Raw genomic sequence first — 15472 nt, forward strand, 5'->3', positions numbered from 1 at the left:
GTAACTCTGACTGGTTTAGCCACGCAGCAGCCATGCCGTGAGGTGAAGAGCCTGCAGGTCCAGGTGGTGAACCCTGCCATAGTCCTGAGTTATGAGGTCTGGGTGGAGTGGCAGAGTAATTGGGTTGGCTATCGACAGGTCGAGCAACGTGGTGTACCGGTGCTGCCTGGGCCATGCTGGAGCGATCATGATGATGCGCGCTCTGTCCCTGCGGAGTTTCAGCGGGACCTTGTGAACCAGCGGGAACGGTGGGAAGGCATAAAGGAGCTGGCTCTTCCACGGCATCAGGAAAGCGTCCGAGATCGATCCCGAGGAGAGACCTTGGAAGGAGCAGAACATCTGGCATTTCCTGTTCTCGTGGGAAGCGAACAGGTCTATGTGGGGAAATCCGCACTTCTGGAAAACAGAATGCATAACGTCCGGGTGGATCGACCACTCATGAGACAGGAAAGACCTGCTGAGTCGATCCGCCAGGGTGTTCCGAACGCCTGGGAGAAAGGACGCTACCAGATCTATCGAGTGGGCTATGCAAAAGTCCCAGAGTTGGATGGCCTCCTGACAAAGGGGGGAGGACCATGCCCCTCCCTGTTTGTTTATGTAGTACATGGCCGTTGTGTTGTCTGTAAACACTGAGACACAAAGGCCTCGCAACTGTTGCTGGAATGCCTGGCATGCCAGGTGGACTGCTCTCAGTTCTCGGACATTTATGTGTAATGCCAGCTCCTGAGCAGACCAAAGGCCTTGAGTACAAAGGTGACTGAGGTGAGCACCCCAGCCGAGAGATGACGCATCTGTCGTCAGGGACATTGAGGGTTGGGGTGGATGGAAGGCATCCCTGCACACACCAGGAAAGGAGTTAGCCACCATTCTAGGGAGCTTAGGGTGCTCGGGGGAATGGTGACTATCGTGTCTATTGGGTCCCTGCCTGGGCAGTATACTGAGTTGAGCCAAACTTGGAGAGGATGGAGGCGGAGCCTGGCATGTTTGGTTACAAACGTGCAGGCAGCCATGTGACCCAGGAGACCGAGACAAGTGCAAGCCGAGGTCGTTGGGAAATTCTGTAGACCTTGGATGATTGTTGCCATCGCCTGAAATCGCGTCTGTTGTAAGCAGGCTCTGGCTAGACTGGAGTCCAGGATAGCTCCTATGAAGTCTAACCTCTGCATGGGAACCAGAGTGGATTTTTCTATACTGATCATCAGGCCTAGACGTGTGACTAGGTCCTTGACGATGCCCACATGCTGAGTGACTTCTGTCTCGGAGGCCCCTTGGATGAGCCAATCGTCCAGATACGGATAAACGTGTATCCAACGTCAGCGGAGGTAGGTGGCGACTACAGCCATACACTTTCTAAATACCCTTGGGGCTGTAGAAAGGCCAAACAGCAGGATCGTAAACTGGAAGTGCTGACAGTTGGCTACAAAGCGGAGGTATCTCCTGTGCGGAGGAAAGATGGCAATGTTAAAGTACGCATCCTTCATATCGAGGGCGGCATACCACTCTCCAGGATCCAAGGACGGGATAATGGTCCCCAGGGATACCATGCGGAACTTCAACTTTATCATAAACTGGTTGAGTCCTCGCAGGTCTAGGCTAGGTCTGAGACCTCCCTTCGACTTGGGGATTAGGAAATAATGGGAGTAAAACACCTTGCCCCTTTCGTCCATCGGTACCTCCTCTATAGCTCCTATGGCGAAGAGCGTCTGCACCTCTTGTAAGAGGAATTGCTCGTGAGAGGGGTCCCTGAAGAGGGACAGGATTGGAGGGTGAGAGGGCAGGGCTGAAATAAATTGGAGGTGGTACGCATACTCCACCGTGCATAGGACCCAGCAATCTGAAGTTAACTGGGACCACGCCGGGAGGAAGTAGGAGAGATGGTTGGAGAAGGGAGGAAAGGGATCCTGGCCTGTAACTGGTACGCCACCCTCGGGTGCACCTTCAAAAGTTCGTCTTTGGTCCCGGTGGTGGTTTCGAGGGACCTTGATTTTGGCCCCCTTGGGGTCCTGACGGTCGTCTGCGACCACCTCGGCCGCACCGCCTGCCAAAGTCCTGTCTTTGTCTAGGCATAGAGTATGGGCGGTGAGGCTGAGGACAGAAAGGCCTGTGTTGGGTCACCGCCGTATGCATGCCGAGAGAGCGCATTATGACCGTGTTGTCCTTCAGGCTTTGCAGCGTGGGGTCAGTCTTTTCCGAGAAGAGGCCTTTACCATCAAATCACAAGTCCTGAATGGTATACTGCAGCTCCGGTGGGAGGTTTGAAACCTGAAGCCATGAGATGCACCTCATGGCAAAACCCAAGGCCAGAGTCCTGGCTGCTGAGTCTGCTGCATCCAACGAGGCCTGGAGAGAAGTTCTGGCCACCTTTTTCCCTTCCTCCAAAAGGGCAGCGAACTCTTGGCGGGAGTCTTGAAGGAGAAACTCTGTAGACTTACCCACCACCACCCAGGTGTTATAATTATAGCGGCTAAGCAAGGCTTGTTGATTTGCCACCCGGAGCTGTAGGGCCCCTGCCGAGTACACCTTGCGGCCGAGTAGGTCCATTCGCCTAGCCTCCTTCGATTTCGGGGCTGGTGCCTGCTGGCCATGGCATTCCCTCTCATTAATGGACTGGACGACTAGTGAGCAGGGAGGAGGATGGACATACAAGTACTCGTACCCTTTAGAGGGCACCATATATTTATGCTCGACTCCCCTGGCTGCAGGAGGGATAGAGGCTGGGGACTGCCACATAGTATCGGCATTCGCTTGGATGGTCCGAATAAATGGTAGGGCCATTCTAGTGGGGGAATCTGCCGATAGAATGTCCACTACCGGGTCCTCTATCTCCGGGACCTCCTCCACCTGGAGGTTCATATTGAGTGCTACCCTCCTTAAGAGGTCCTGATAGGCTCTCAGGTCGATTGGAGGAGGGCCCGAGGAGGATGTTCCTGCCACCGCCTCATCTGGAAAAGAGGAAGAGGAGATGCCGGCGACGAGCGGGTCCTGGGTGGTCTATTGCTCTTGGGTGATCTCCTGCTCCAGAGGAACCTGGGAGTCTGGTGGGTGAACTGGGGCTTCCACTGCAGCAGTCGGAGGGGGACAGCTAACCGTCGCCTCTGGCACTCGGTGCTCTGATGAGACAGAGCGGGACGGAACTACTCGTATGCCTTGGGCCTGGTGGTACGCCCAAGGTGTCCAGAAACACCACTGATGGGGTCCTTGGTCCTGGGTCTGGGTCTCTTGGAAGACTCTGGTGGGCACATCAGAATCGCAGTCCTGAGCATAAGAGCTGTCCAGGTGGGACAACACTGATGCGTGTCTGGATGGCCATGGAGGTGCTGAAAAGCCCTGGAAAGAGTCTCTGTCTCCAGTGGACCTTGCCCTACTCGGCATCGGGGACCGGTACCGGGAGGTGTTGTAGTATAATTCCCAATTCTGGACCTTGGCGTTCAAAATATGGGTACTATCATGAATTCCCCTAAGCTTAATTACCAGCTTATATCGGATAGGCTGCCACCAATCAGGAATTTTTAGGGCCTGATACCCTCTGGTCCCCCCAACACCTTCCCAGGGGACCCCAAGACCCAGATTCCTTGAGTCTCACAACAAAGGGAAATAAGTCATTCCCTCCCCCCTCCCTTCTTCCTCCCAGCTCCTTCCCGCCCTGGGAACACTAGGAGATCGCCTGATTCAACTTCTTGAATCACCACACCGAGAGGAGTGTTACCTTCCCCCTCACCCAGAGGCAATACAAGCTGCATGAATATAACACAAAGAGAAAATTTATCCTTCCCTTCTCCCCACCAATTCCCTTGAACCTTAACTAGGAGAAAAAAATTAAACAGGTCTTAAAAGCAAAACTTTTAATAAGAAAGAAAGAAAAAAGTAAAAGGTTTATCTCTGCACTTTAGATGGTAAAAAGTTACAGGGTCTTTCAACTTACAAACAATAAAAAGAAACTTTCTCCAGCCGAAACACAATTTAAGCTACTTCAAGCAAGTACACATATGTAAATGAAACAAAAAACAAATTAAAAGACTATGACCGCCTTTTCTTACTCACAATTTTGAATAGATAAGAGACTGTAGCAGGGAGATTGGCAGAAACCTGGTTGCACCTCTAGTCCTGTCCAGGACCCAGAGAGAACAAAGCCAAACCCAAAACCCACAAACAAAGGCTTCCCTCCACGAGATTTGAAAGTATTTTGTCTCCTGATTGGTCCTCTGGTCAGGTGTTTGCAGGTCACTGTTTGTTAACCCTTTATAGGTGAAAGAGACATTAACCCTTAGCTATCTGTTTATGATAGGAGGCATACCGGTACCGGGAACGAGATCGGGACCTGTGACTGGAGCGGTGCCGGGAGGTCGACCGAGATCTCGAGGCTCAACGTCGGGAGCGGCTACAGGAGTCACAGTGCCTGGAGCGGTGCCGGGAGCTGGAACGGTGCCGAGAGTAGCGGGCAGGCGAATGGGATACCAACCGGTGCTGCAAGTGCAACTGGTACCGAGGAGGAGAACGGTACCGGGACTGCGAGCGGCGTCAGGAGCAGGAGCGCTGACGGGACCTGGAACGTCTGCGGGACCGTGATCGTGAACGGTGCCGCTCTGCTGTGCCAACAGAGGATGGTCTTATCAAGGCAGGCTTGCCGATAGACTGTATTACCCGCACCGGTGGTGCCAGGGGTTGAGGTAGCGTCGACTCTGTCATGGCAATCAGATCCCTTGCCATTGAGAATGTCTCCAGCGTGGATGGAATAGTAAGCTCAACCACAGCTCATGCCGGGGAGCTGACAGGCACCAGACTCAACGGCCCTCATGGGACCGGAATCGACAGTGCCGATGTTGTTGGTGCCGCGGCAGGTGTCGGTGCCAGGCGATCCGACTTAGACAAGCTCTCTGGCTGCAGTGCAGGTGGCACAGAAGCAGTAGGAGTCGTAGGCTTTCTCGACCTCGGGGAGAGAGAGCGGTGCCGAGTCGATTTCGGTGCCGGCGACGGCCGGTGCCGAGAGTCCTTGGCAGTACCGGCGCGGTCCAGTGCCGAGGAGGTGCTTCTGCCCACCAATTGACCAGCGCTCAGTGCTGAAGGCGGAGGGGTAAGAGCCGCCTCCATGAGGAGCTGCTTTAGCCGAAAGTCCCGCTCCTTTTTTTGTTCTCAGCTTAAAAGCCTTGCAAATGCGACACTTATCTGTCAGGTGAGATTCCCTGAGGCACTTAAGGCAGGAATCATGTGGATCTCCTGTCGGCATTGGCTTATGACAGGCTGAAAACCCGGTGAACCAGGCATGGACCCCGGCACCGGGTGCGGGGAAGGGGCTAATCCCCGAACCCCTCTTAACTATACACTAACGACGAACAATAAAAATTAACTATAACTATATAACTTTGAACTATATACAGAACAAAATAACTAGAGAACTATGAGTAGCTAGGGAGGTGGAGGTCAGTAAAACCGCACTCCACTGTTCCAACGACCGACACGGGCGGTAAGAAGGAACTGAGGGGCGGTTGGGTTGGCAGGGGTATATATGCGGCGCCATGGTGGCGCCACTCCAGGGGGCGCCCAGCCGACCCACCAAGTGTTGCTAGGGTAAAAATCTTCCAACGAACGTGCACGCGGCGCGCACACACCTAACTGGAATGGATATGAGCAAGCACTCGAAGAAGAACTTCAACTTTATCATGAATTTGTTGAGTCCTCGAAGGTCTAGGATCAGCTGTAGACCTCCCTTTGCCTTGGGGATTAGGAAGTAGTGGGAATAAAACCCCTTGCCCCTCAGGTCTTTTGGTACCTCCTCTATGGCTCCAATGGTTAGGAGCGACTGGACCTCTTGTAAGAGGAATTGCTCGTGAGAGGGGTCCCTGAAGAGGGACAAGGAGGGAGGGTGGGAAGATGGGGTTGAAACAAACTGAAGGTGGTATCCCAACTCCACCGTGCACAGGACTCAATGATCCAAAGTTAGCTGGGACCACGCAAGGAGGAAATGGGAGAGGCGGTTGTAAAAGGGAGGAGGAGGATCCAGGAAAACAACTAGTGGGCCGTCCTTGGGTGTCCCATCAAAAGTTTTGTTTGGGCCCACTAGTGGTTTAGGGGGGGCCTGATTTGGGGGCCAGACTGCCTCCGTCAATTCCCTCGGCCACGCCCTCTGCTGAAGTCCTGTCATGGACTAGGTGGGGGGTAAGTACGGTGAGGCTGGGGCCGGAAGATCCTGCGTTGGGTCACTGGTGTGTGCATCTCCAGCGAGCGCATTATTACGTGATTGTCCTTCAGACTTTGTAATCTGGGATCAGTCTTGTCTGAGAAGAGCCCCTGGCCTTCAAAGGGCAAGCCCTGAATAGTTTGTTGTAATTCAGGAGGAAGGCCTGACACCTAGAGCCAAGAGATACGCCTCATCGTCACTCCTTATGCCAAAGTCCTGGCCACAGACTCCGCTGCGTCCAGAGAAACTTGGAGGGAAGTTCTCACCACCTTCTTACCCTCCTCAAGCAGGGCCGCAAATTCTTGGCGGGACTCCTGGGGAAGAAGCTCTGTAAACTTCCCCAAGGACGTCCACGTGATATAGTTATACCTACTTAGGAGGGCTTGCTGGTTTGCCACCCTAAATTGAAGGCCCCCAGCCAGATATATTTTGCGGCCTAGGAGGTCCATGCACCTAGCCTCCTTGGACTTGGGAGCAGGAGCGTGCTGGCCATGACGCTCCCTCTCATTTACCGATTGAACTACTAGGGAGCAAGGAGGTGGGTGTACCTTGGAGGGTACCATGTATTTTCTCTCTATTCCCCTGGCTGTGGGGGGGATCAATGCTGGGGATTGCCAAATGGTGTCCACGTTTGCTTGTATAGTGAGGATAAACGTCAGAGCCACTCTAGTAGGTGCGTCTGCAGATAGGATGTCCACTACAGGGTCTTCTATTTCAGGGACCTCCTCCACCTGCAGATTCATATTCTGCACCACTCGTCTCAAGAGGTCTTGATGGGCCCTTAGATCAACTGGGGGAGGGCCAGAGGAGGATATTCCTGCCACCGGCTCATCTGGTGAGGAGGAAGAGGAGAGGCCAGGGACAAGAGGGTCCTGTGGGGGCACCTGTTCTTGAGGAGCAGCATCAGACTCAGGTGGGACCTGGGTGTCTGCAGGTTGTACCGAAGCTTCATCCACATCCATGGGGGGGGCAGCTTACAGTTGCTTCTGGTGCCCAGTGTTCTGACAGGGCAGATCATGGTGCAACTGAGGGAGCAATTTGGGCTTGGTGGTACGCCCATGGTGTCCAGAAAGACTATTGATGGGGTCCTTGCTCATGGCCCTGGCTCTAAGGAAATATATGGCTGGGGACATCCGAGTCACGATCCTGTGGATAGGAAACGCTACCAGCCTGGGTTGGTCTTTCCCGGGATGGCACCGGGGAGCAGTACCGGGAGCTGTAACGGTACCAGGAGCGAGACCGGGACCTACGACTGTAGCGGTGCCGGGAGGTCGACCGGGATCTCGAGTCCCTTCACCTGGAGTGGCTGCGAGATGCACGGTGCCATGAATGGTGCCGGGAATCGGATCGGTACCAGGATTATCTGGCAGGCGAACGGGAGGCCAAGCAGTGCCACGAGTGCGACTGGTACTGCGACGGAGAGTGGTGCCGGGACTGCGAGCGGCGTCGGGAGCGGGATCGGCGGGATCGAGAGCGTCAGTGAGATCGAGATCTTGAACGATGTCTGTCTGCGGTTCCGACAGAGGGTGGCCTCACCAAGGCAGGTTTTCCAATGGATTGGATGACCTGCATAGGCAGTGCCGGGGGTTGAGGCCATGCGGTCTCCGTCATGGCTATAAGCTCCCTTGCCGTGGAGAAGGTCTCCAGCGTAGATGGCGGAGCAAGTTCAACCACAGCGTAAGCTGGGGAGCTTTCAGGCTCTGGACTCAATGGCCCTTGCGGGACCGGAATCAACGGTGCCGCACTCGGCAGTGCCGTGGCAGATGACGGCGCCAGGCGATCCGTCTTCAATGGGCGCTCCTTCTGTGGTGCGGATGGTGTCGAAGCAGCTGGAGCACTGTGTTGCTTCCTGGGCCGTGGGGACAGGGAGTGGTGCCGAGCAGACGTCAATGCCTGTGAGAGTCGGTGCCGTGGTACCAGAGTGGTCTGGAGCCGAAGGAGCACTCCTCACAGATGCAAGCTGTTGAGCGCTCGGTACCGACGTTGCAGGGAGGAGCTGTTTCAGTCAAAAGTCCTGCTCCTTCTTTGTCCTCAGTTTAAATGACTTACAGATGCTGCACTTGTCAGGAAGGTGGGATTCCCCTAGGCACTTGAAGCAGGAGCCGTGGGGATCCCCTATTGGCATTGGCTTTTGGCATGCCGAGCACGATTTGAATCCCGGTGACCAGGGCATGAGCCCGGCACCGGCGTGGAGAAAAGGGGCTAATCCCCAATCCCCCCCAACTATATACACTAACTATATATATACAACAACTAACACTAACTGTAAGTGTAAAAACTCGAACTATAAACACAATTAACAATAAAGAACGACGAGTAAGCTAGGGAAGTGGAGATCAGCAAAGCCGCATTCCACAGTTCCAACGACCGTCATGGGTGGTAAGAAGGAACTGAGGGGCCGTTGGGTTGGCAGGGGTATATATCCGGCGCCATAATGGCGCCACTCCAGGGGGCAACCCAGCCGACCCACCAAGCACTTGAAGAAGAAGATAGACTTTTTATAAGGGTTCTCTCATCTCAGTAAAGGAATGATGAGGGAGGGAGCAAGATTTGCTCTGGGTCTCTCTTTCGACATGGACAGAAGCAGAAGTTCGAGGCCTCTCCAGGCAAAAGACCTGCAAGAAGCTTTAGAAGAATCCTGTCAAAGAGCTTAGGAGGAGGCCCCACAGACAGCTGCGTAAAGTACACTGAGGAGTAGGAGTTTCCCTGAGGCCCAGTCCTTGGAAAGTCAAGGGCTGGTGGTAGAGTGAAGGAAGTAGCCTGGGGGAAAAGAAACTGGGAGAGTTTGGGATTGGACTTGACTTTAGCAAAGCTTTTGATATGGTCTTTCACAGTTATCTTGCCAGTAAGTTAAAAAAGTATGGATTGGATGAATGGAGTATAAAAATAGATAGAAAGCTGGCTAGATCATCAGGCTTAACAGGTAGCAATCAATGACTCGATGTCTAGTTGGCAGCCAGTATCAAGCAGAATGCCCAGCAGTCGGTCCTGGGACCAGTTTTCTTCAACATCTTCATTAATGATCTGGATGATGGGATGGATTGCACCCTTAGCAAGTTCGCGGATGACACCAAGTTGGGGTAGAGGTAGATATGCTGGACGATAATGATAGGGTCCAGAGTGACCTAGACAAATTGGAGGACTGGGCCAAAAGAAAATCTGATGAGGTTTAACAAGGACAAGTGCAGAGTCCTGCACTTAGGACGGAAGAATCCCATGCACTGCTACAGGCTGGGGACTGACTGGCTAAGCAGCAGTTCTGCAGAAAAGGACCTGGGGATTACAGTGAACGAGAAGTCGGATATAAGTTAAGAGTGTGCCCTTGTTGCCAAGAAGGCTAACGGCATACTGGGCTGTATTAGTAGGAGCATTGCCAGCAGATCAAGGGAAGTGATTATTCCCCTCTATTCGGCACTGGTGAGGACACATCTGGAGTACTGCATCCAGTTTTGGGTCCCCCACTACAGAAAGGATGTGGACACATTCGAGAGAGTCCCAGCAGAGGGCCACAAAAATGATTAGGGGACTGGGGCACATGACTTAAGAGGAGAGGCTGAGGGAACTGGGGTTATTTAGTCTGCAGAAAAAAAGTGTGTGTGTGGTTGGGGGGGGAGGGGGATTTGATAGCAGCCTTCAACTTCCTGAAGGGGGGTTCCAAAGAGGATGGAGCTCGGCTGTTCTCAGTGGTGGAAGATGACAGAACAAGGAGCAAAGGTCTCAAGTTGCAGTGGGGGAGGTCTAGGTTAGATATTAGGAAGCACTATTTCATTAGGAGGGTGGTGAAGCACTGGAATGGGTTACCTAGGGAGGTGGTGGAATCTCCATCCTCAGGTATTTTTAAAGCCTGGCTTAACAAAGCCCTGGCTGGGATGATTTAGTTGGAGTTGGTCCTGCTTTGAGCAGAGGGTTGGACTAGATGACCTCCTGAGGGATCTTCCAACCCTAATCATCCATGGATCTATGAAATGAGGTGGCTCAGCTTGCAGCTAGTGGGGTGAGGATGATGATGGGATTGGAGGAAGGCATGGCCTAGGAGACATGTTGCTGAAGGCAGGACAGCGAGAAGGTAAGAGGATTTGTGAGAATGAGGTTGGGAAGGGGAGAACTGGATGAGGACAAGTGAGGAGTGGATCCAGAAGATGAGTGAAGGAAGCCTGGTGGTGGCTGGAGAGTGGTAAGCTGAGACAGACAAGGTGTAAGTGACAAGTTATTTATAACAGGAAACGAGATAAGCACTCAGTTATGACAAGTAAACAAGGCAGGGTATCCTGAAGGAGCTAACTAATAAGTCAAGACAGGAGGCAACAGTATCATCCTGGTCAGCTTGGAGTGAGTAACAAAGATTGCTTAAGGGCAGCTACTCTTGGCATGGAGGCTCTTCTAGAAAGCATGGGCATTTATAAATCATTCTCAGGAGCTGCAGGCAGGGGAAGTGAGGAGCAAGGGCCCATGGGAGTCCCAGGACCAAAATAATATGTAGGAACACAAGAATTGCCAGAGTGGATAAGACCAATGGTCCATCCAGGCCACTATCCTATCTCTGACACTGACCAATACCAGCTGCTTCAGAGAAAGGTGCAAGACATACCATAGAAAAATGCATGAATCCCCGCTCATAGGATAATCCCCACAGGGGACTCTCCTCCAAATCTAGAACTGTTAGAGACTGGCTTCAGCCCCAGTGCAAAAAGATTTATAGCCCTTCCATCTCCTTTCTTAGTAGTTACTATTGTAACTCTTAATATTTGGTCACTCATATAAATGTCCTCTCTGTATCCTGCTAAGTCCTTGGCCTCAGTGGTGGCATCCTGTGGCAATGGAGTTCTGTACTCTAAATACACGCTGTGTGAAAAAGCATTTCCTTTTATCAATTTACCACTATCTCATTTCAATGAATCTGCCCTTGTTCTTGAGTTAGGAGTCAGGGTGACTAAATCTCCCTTTTCTAGACCAGTGGTCCCCAACCTTTTCGTCTGGCAGGCGTCAGACAAAGGACCGTGGCGGCGGTGGAGCACCCGCCAAAATGCCGCTGAATTTCTGCGGCATTTCAGCGGCGATGCCTCTCAATTACGTCGCTTGTTGGCGGCAAGTGGCGTCATCGAGAGGTGTTGCCACCGAATTTCTGCAGCGTTTCGGCGGCGACGCCTCTTGATGATGTCCCTTGTCGGCGGCAAGTGGCATCATCGAGAGGCGCCGCCGCCAAATTTCTGCTCTAGACCAGTCAGTATTTTACATATTCTTATGATGTCTTCTCCCTAATGTAAACAATGCCAATCTTCTCAAGGTCTTTTTATAGGAGTTTTTCCCGGCCCCTAACTGTTCTCACCATTACCTCTTTCAGAGCCCCCTCTAACTGCGCAATATCCTTTTGAAATGGGGTGACCAGTACTGCATACAGTATCCAGTGGAGGCCGGACTTCTGATTTATACAAGGGCATTACATTTTCCATATTTTCTATTCCATTCCTTATGCTTCCTGACATTCCGAACCTAATACAGAACCTTGCATTCCACTATCCTAGTTTCATGAGATTGCAAAGCTGCTCAAGCCAGCCCATGGGGAAATCCCCTAACAAGAGCTGGACAGGAATTTTTCATCAGAAAATGCAGATTCATTAGGTGCAGGGATGAAATGGGCCCCTATTGCAATACACAATCTTTCCCAGTGAGTTCTCCTTGGGGCAATGACAGGTGCAGTGGTAGTGTTAGAAGAATGCTTCTGTAGTTAAGAGGCAAGACTTGGTCCTATTCCATGCTCTGCCATAGGCCTGTGTGCAATCTTCCGTCTCAGATTCCTGTAACATGGGGCTAGTGTCCCTCCCTCTCAGGGAGGTTGTGAGTCTGAACTCACTAATATTTATGAAGTGTTTTGGGTTCCTGGGGTGGAAAGTGACCGTCTTCACTATATGCAATATACTCTCCATTGGACAATTCAACTCCCAAGAAAACATGGAGAGTCAACGCAAACTCCACCCTTCACCATCAGTCTGAGACATGCCCAGTAGATTCATGTGAATTCTGACCCTGTCTTGTTTCCAACAGCACTGGATGTCTTAGTGCTGAGGGTGTTCTAAAACCCAGCAGCACAATGCCCAGCCTCATCATCACAGTGCTAGTACTGCCAGATTCCTGTGGAGGACAACTGAGGTCTCTCTCACCTGACTCATCACCTCATGGGTCTCTTTTGTCTCATCTCTCAGCACATCCAACTCTGCTTGCAGTCCCTCCTGTACCTCCTTAGCCTTCTGCAGCAACTGCTCCAGATGGGTTTTCTCTGCACAGAGCGCCTCATTTGCTCTTTCGGACAGGCTCAGCTCCTCCTGCACAGAGGTTGTTGCTCTCTGCATGTCTTTCACTTTGCTTGACAAAGCCTGATTCTCCTGCTCCAACTACAGTCAAGGAAAAAACAAAAAGGAAATCAAGGAGCAGAGAACATAGACATATCTTTTGGGGGCTTCTGCCCTGGGCAGAGAACACTGTGCCACATCCATACTCAGTCAGCCCTCATACTCCCTGAAGAAGCTTGAAGGAGACCTCAGCAAGGTAGACCTAATCCTTGGAGACCTCTACTCACCTGCAGGACAAGCTGATTCAACTGCATTTTATCCAAAGCTAGAGCCTCATTAATGCCACTCATCTTCTCAGCCACATCATGCAGATCAGCGGTTTCTGCCTTCAGTTTATTCTGAACCCCCGTCAACTCAGCAATTGACTGTTCTGCCTAGCAGGGCAAAGAAGAAAGGAAGGAGATGAAAACAAAACCCCTCAAAGGCATCCCTTGCTTTAATCCAAGGATCGCCTTTTCCATACCAAACCCCTGACATCAGCTGTGTCTCCAAGGCAGTCTTCCTCCCTCAGACCCGAAGTGCATCCCTCTCACTATACACAAGCCTAATCCTCTAGGAATTCCTCTTTCTGTCTAGTCAGGGTCCCAATCCTCTCTCAGCCATCCCTCTATGCACATGAAGGCTGAGCTCCCCAAAGTGTTTTTCTGGCTTGATTCTGGTGTCCCCCTATGGGAGATAACACTATCGAGCCTTTTCTTACTGCAGCGAGCAATGTATGGTGAGCCTGCTATTTGAACTCTCTCTTGAAATAATAAGCTGGGCTTGATGCTGCCTGGGAATAACAGATGAGCCCGTACCCTCTCCAGTGCCATGGCAAGCTCATGTTTCTCTTGCTTCATCAACTCCCCATCAAGGTGAGATTTCTCCAGCGCCTCCCTCCTGGCAACCAACTCGCTCTTTAATAATGAATGCTTTGCTTCAAGTGCAGCTAAAGCCTTCTGACTGAGGGGAGGGGAGGGAGACAGACAGAGAGACAGACACACGAACACACACACACAATGGTGGAAGGTGGGAGAGAGAGGAGAGAAGCTTTTAGATTTAAAGGCATTATCATTTCAAAATCCTAAGCAACAAGAAGACATGTCCAGATGACTCCTATCCCAGACCCACTGTTTCCCAGCCAATTCCATCAGCCCTTCTGGGTCTCAGGGTCCAAGGACATTGTTGGCTTGAGCCATTCATCCTCTGTCTCTGCTGTGGGTGAGAGGCCCTGGAACTGGCCAGCTGTGCAATGCTGGACATGGAGATGTTCCTCATCTCAGTGGGATTACCCTGATTTTAGAATTCATAACATTATCCAGCCATGGTCTTGACTGTCTGACCTTCTTCAGTTACAAATTCCACAAGCTGAATACATGTTGCCTAAAGGAGCTCTGAGCACTTCAGAGGATGGTGGGACCTAGCTCAAAAATAGAGCTCCATTTCCACCCCTACAGTTCAGTGTACAGATGTCAACCAGCTTTGCAAACCACACAGGACATAAATTAAATTTATCTACCCAAAGTGATACTATTTCCTTTCATTCAGATCCCAAAATACCCCCAACAAACCATAAGATATCAACTTTGAAACAACTTAACCTAAGTAAATACCAAAAAAGTAAATTAATAACATTTAAAAAGAGAATCCTACCCCAGGCAGAGTTTTTACCCTGAAAAGTGCCAGAGGCCCCATGAAGTCTGCAAGAGATTTTGTTATTGCTATCGATTTTATGTTGAAGGCACTTGGGCCATATTTTTTAAAGTGGTCCCTAAAGATGCAGAGAGGTGTTTTTGAAAGTCCCACTAGGCACCAAGGTGCCTAACTCCCATTTAAGTCAATAGTAGTAAGATGCCTAGGCTCTTCTGAAATCCCATCAGGCATCTTTAGGCATGTAAATACCTTTAAAAACCTGGCCTTCAGATACTACAGTGATGGGTGGTGGTATAAAAGCCTTATGCAACTTGATGTTGTCAAGTGAAGCTGCTAAGAAATAAAACCACATTATGCCCTTTCCCTCTTCCGTGAAGACAGTTCAAAGAAGAGCTACAGGAATGATTTGTGGTCTGAAAAAATAATTTACAGTGAGAGACTAGAAGTTCAACCTACTTCATTTATCAAAAAGGGTAGGTTAAGAAGCTATTCAATCAGCCTATAAGTGACTACATCAGGGAAGCTATCAGATATTAGAGGGCTCTTCCGTCTAGCACTCAAAGGCAGAACAAAGTCCAATGACTGGAAGCTGAAGTCAGTAAAATTCAAACTGGAAATGAGCAAATGTTTAACAGTGAGGGTAATTAGCCTCTGGAACACATTGCCAAAAGATGTGGTAAATTCTCCACCACTTGAAATCTTTAAAGTATGACTAGATGGCTTACTGTAAGAGATATTCTAATTAACTTACAAGTTAATTAGTTAAATGCAGGAAATATTGAGTGAAATTCTATAGCTTATGCTATGCAGAAGGTTACACTAGCTGATTATAATGGTCCTTCCTGGTCCTTACATCTGTAAATAACGTAGCTTACTTGACAGAAGGCCTTGAAGGAGGCAAGCTGAGTTTAATAGCTATTACAAAGTTGTGGTCATGACTCCATAGTTGATCACATTGGGTTTATAAACAATAATCAAACCTGACTACTTGTTTGAACAGAATTATAACACTAATGAGAGTAATGTAGATGTGATCCAAACAATCTGTGGGGCCACTGGAGAATCAAGGTGTTGAAGGAGCACTCAAGGAAGACAAGGCCATTACAGAGAAGCTAAATGAATTTTCTGTATCAGTCTTCACTGCCAAAGACGTGAGGGAGATTCCCATACCTGAGCCATTCTTTTTACGTGACATATCTGAAAACTGTCCCAGGTTAACGTGTAAGTAGAGAAGGTTTTGAAACAAACAGTAGTAAGTCACCAGGACCAGATGGTATTCACCCAAGAGTTCTGAAGGAACTCAAATGTGAAACTGCAG

The 15472-nt window shown here is 50.6% G+C and overlaps 1 protein-coding gene across 12 annotated transcripts in view; it reads right to left on the bottom strand.

The window, feature by feature from the left end:
- Positions 1–15472, bottom strand: part of CEP250 (centrosomal protein 250) — a 156733-nt gene that overhangs the window by 77959 nt on the left and 63302 nt on the right. For 11 of the 12 annotated variants that reach the window (XM_030533040.1, XM_030533039.1, XM_030533043.1 and 8 more), the window contains 3 exons: positions 13320–13464; positions 12750–12896; positions 12334–12564 (listed from right to left, as the gene is read on the bottom strand). In XM_030533040.1, the coding sequence (XP_030388900.1) occupies positions 12334–12564; positions 12750–12896; positions 13320–13464 (523 nt within the window). The remainder of the gene's footprint in view (positions 1–12333; positions 12565–12749; positions 12897–13319; positions 13465–15472) is intronic. The other variant, XM_030533042.1, reaches the window with a different exon arrangement.

Source organism: Gopherus evgoodei, chromosome 14, assembly GCF_007399415.2.
Source record: "Gopherus evgoodei ecotype Sinaloan lineage chromosome 14, rGopEvg1_v1.p, whole genome shotgun sequence".
In the NCBI taxonomy this organism is placed as follows: Eukaryota; Metazoa; Chordata; order Testudines; family Testudinidae; genus Gopherus; species Gopherus evgoodei.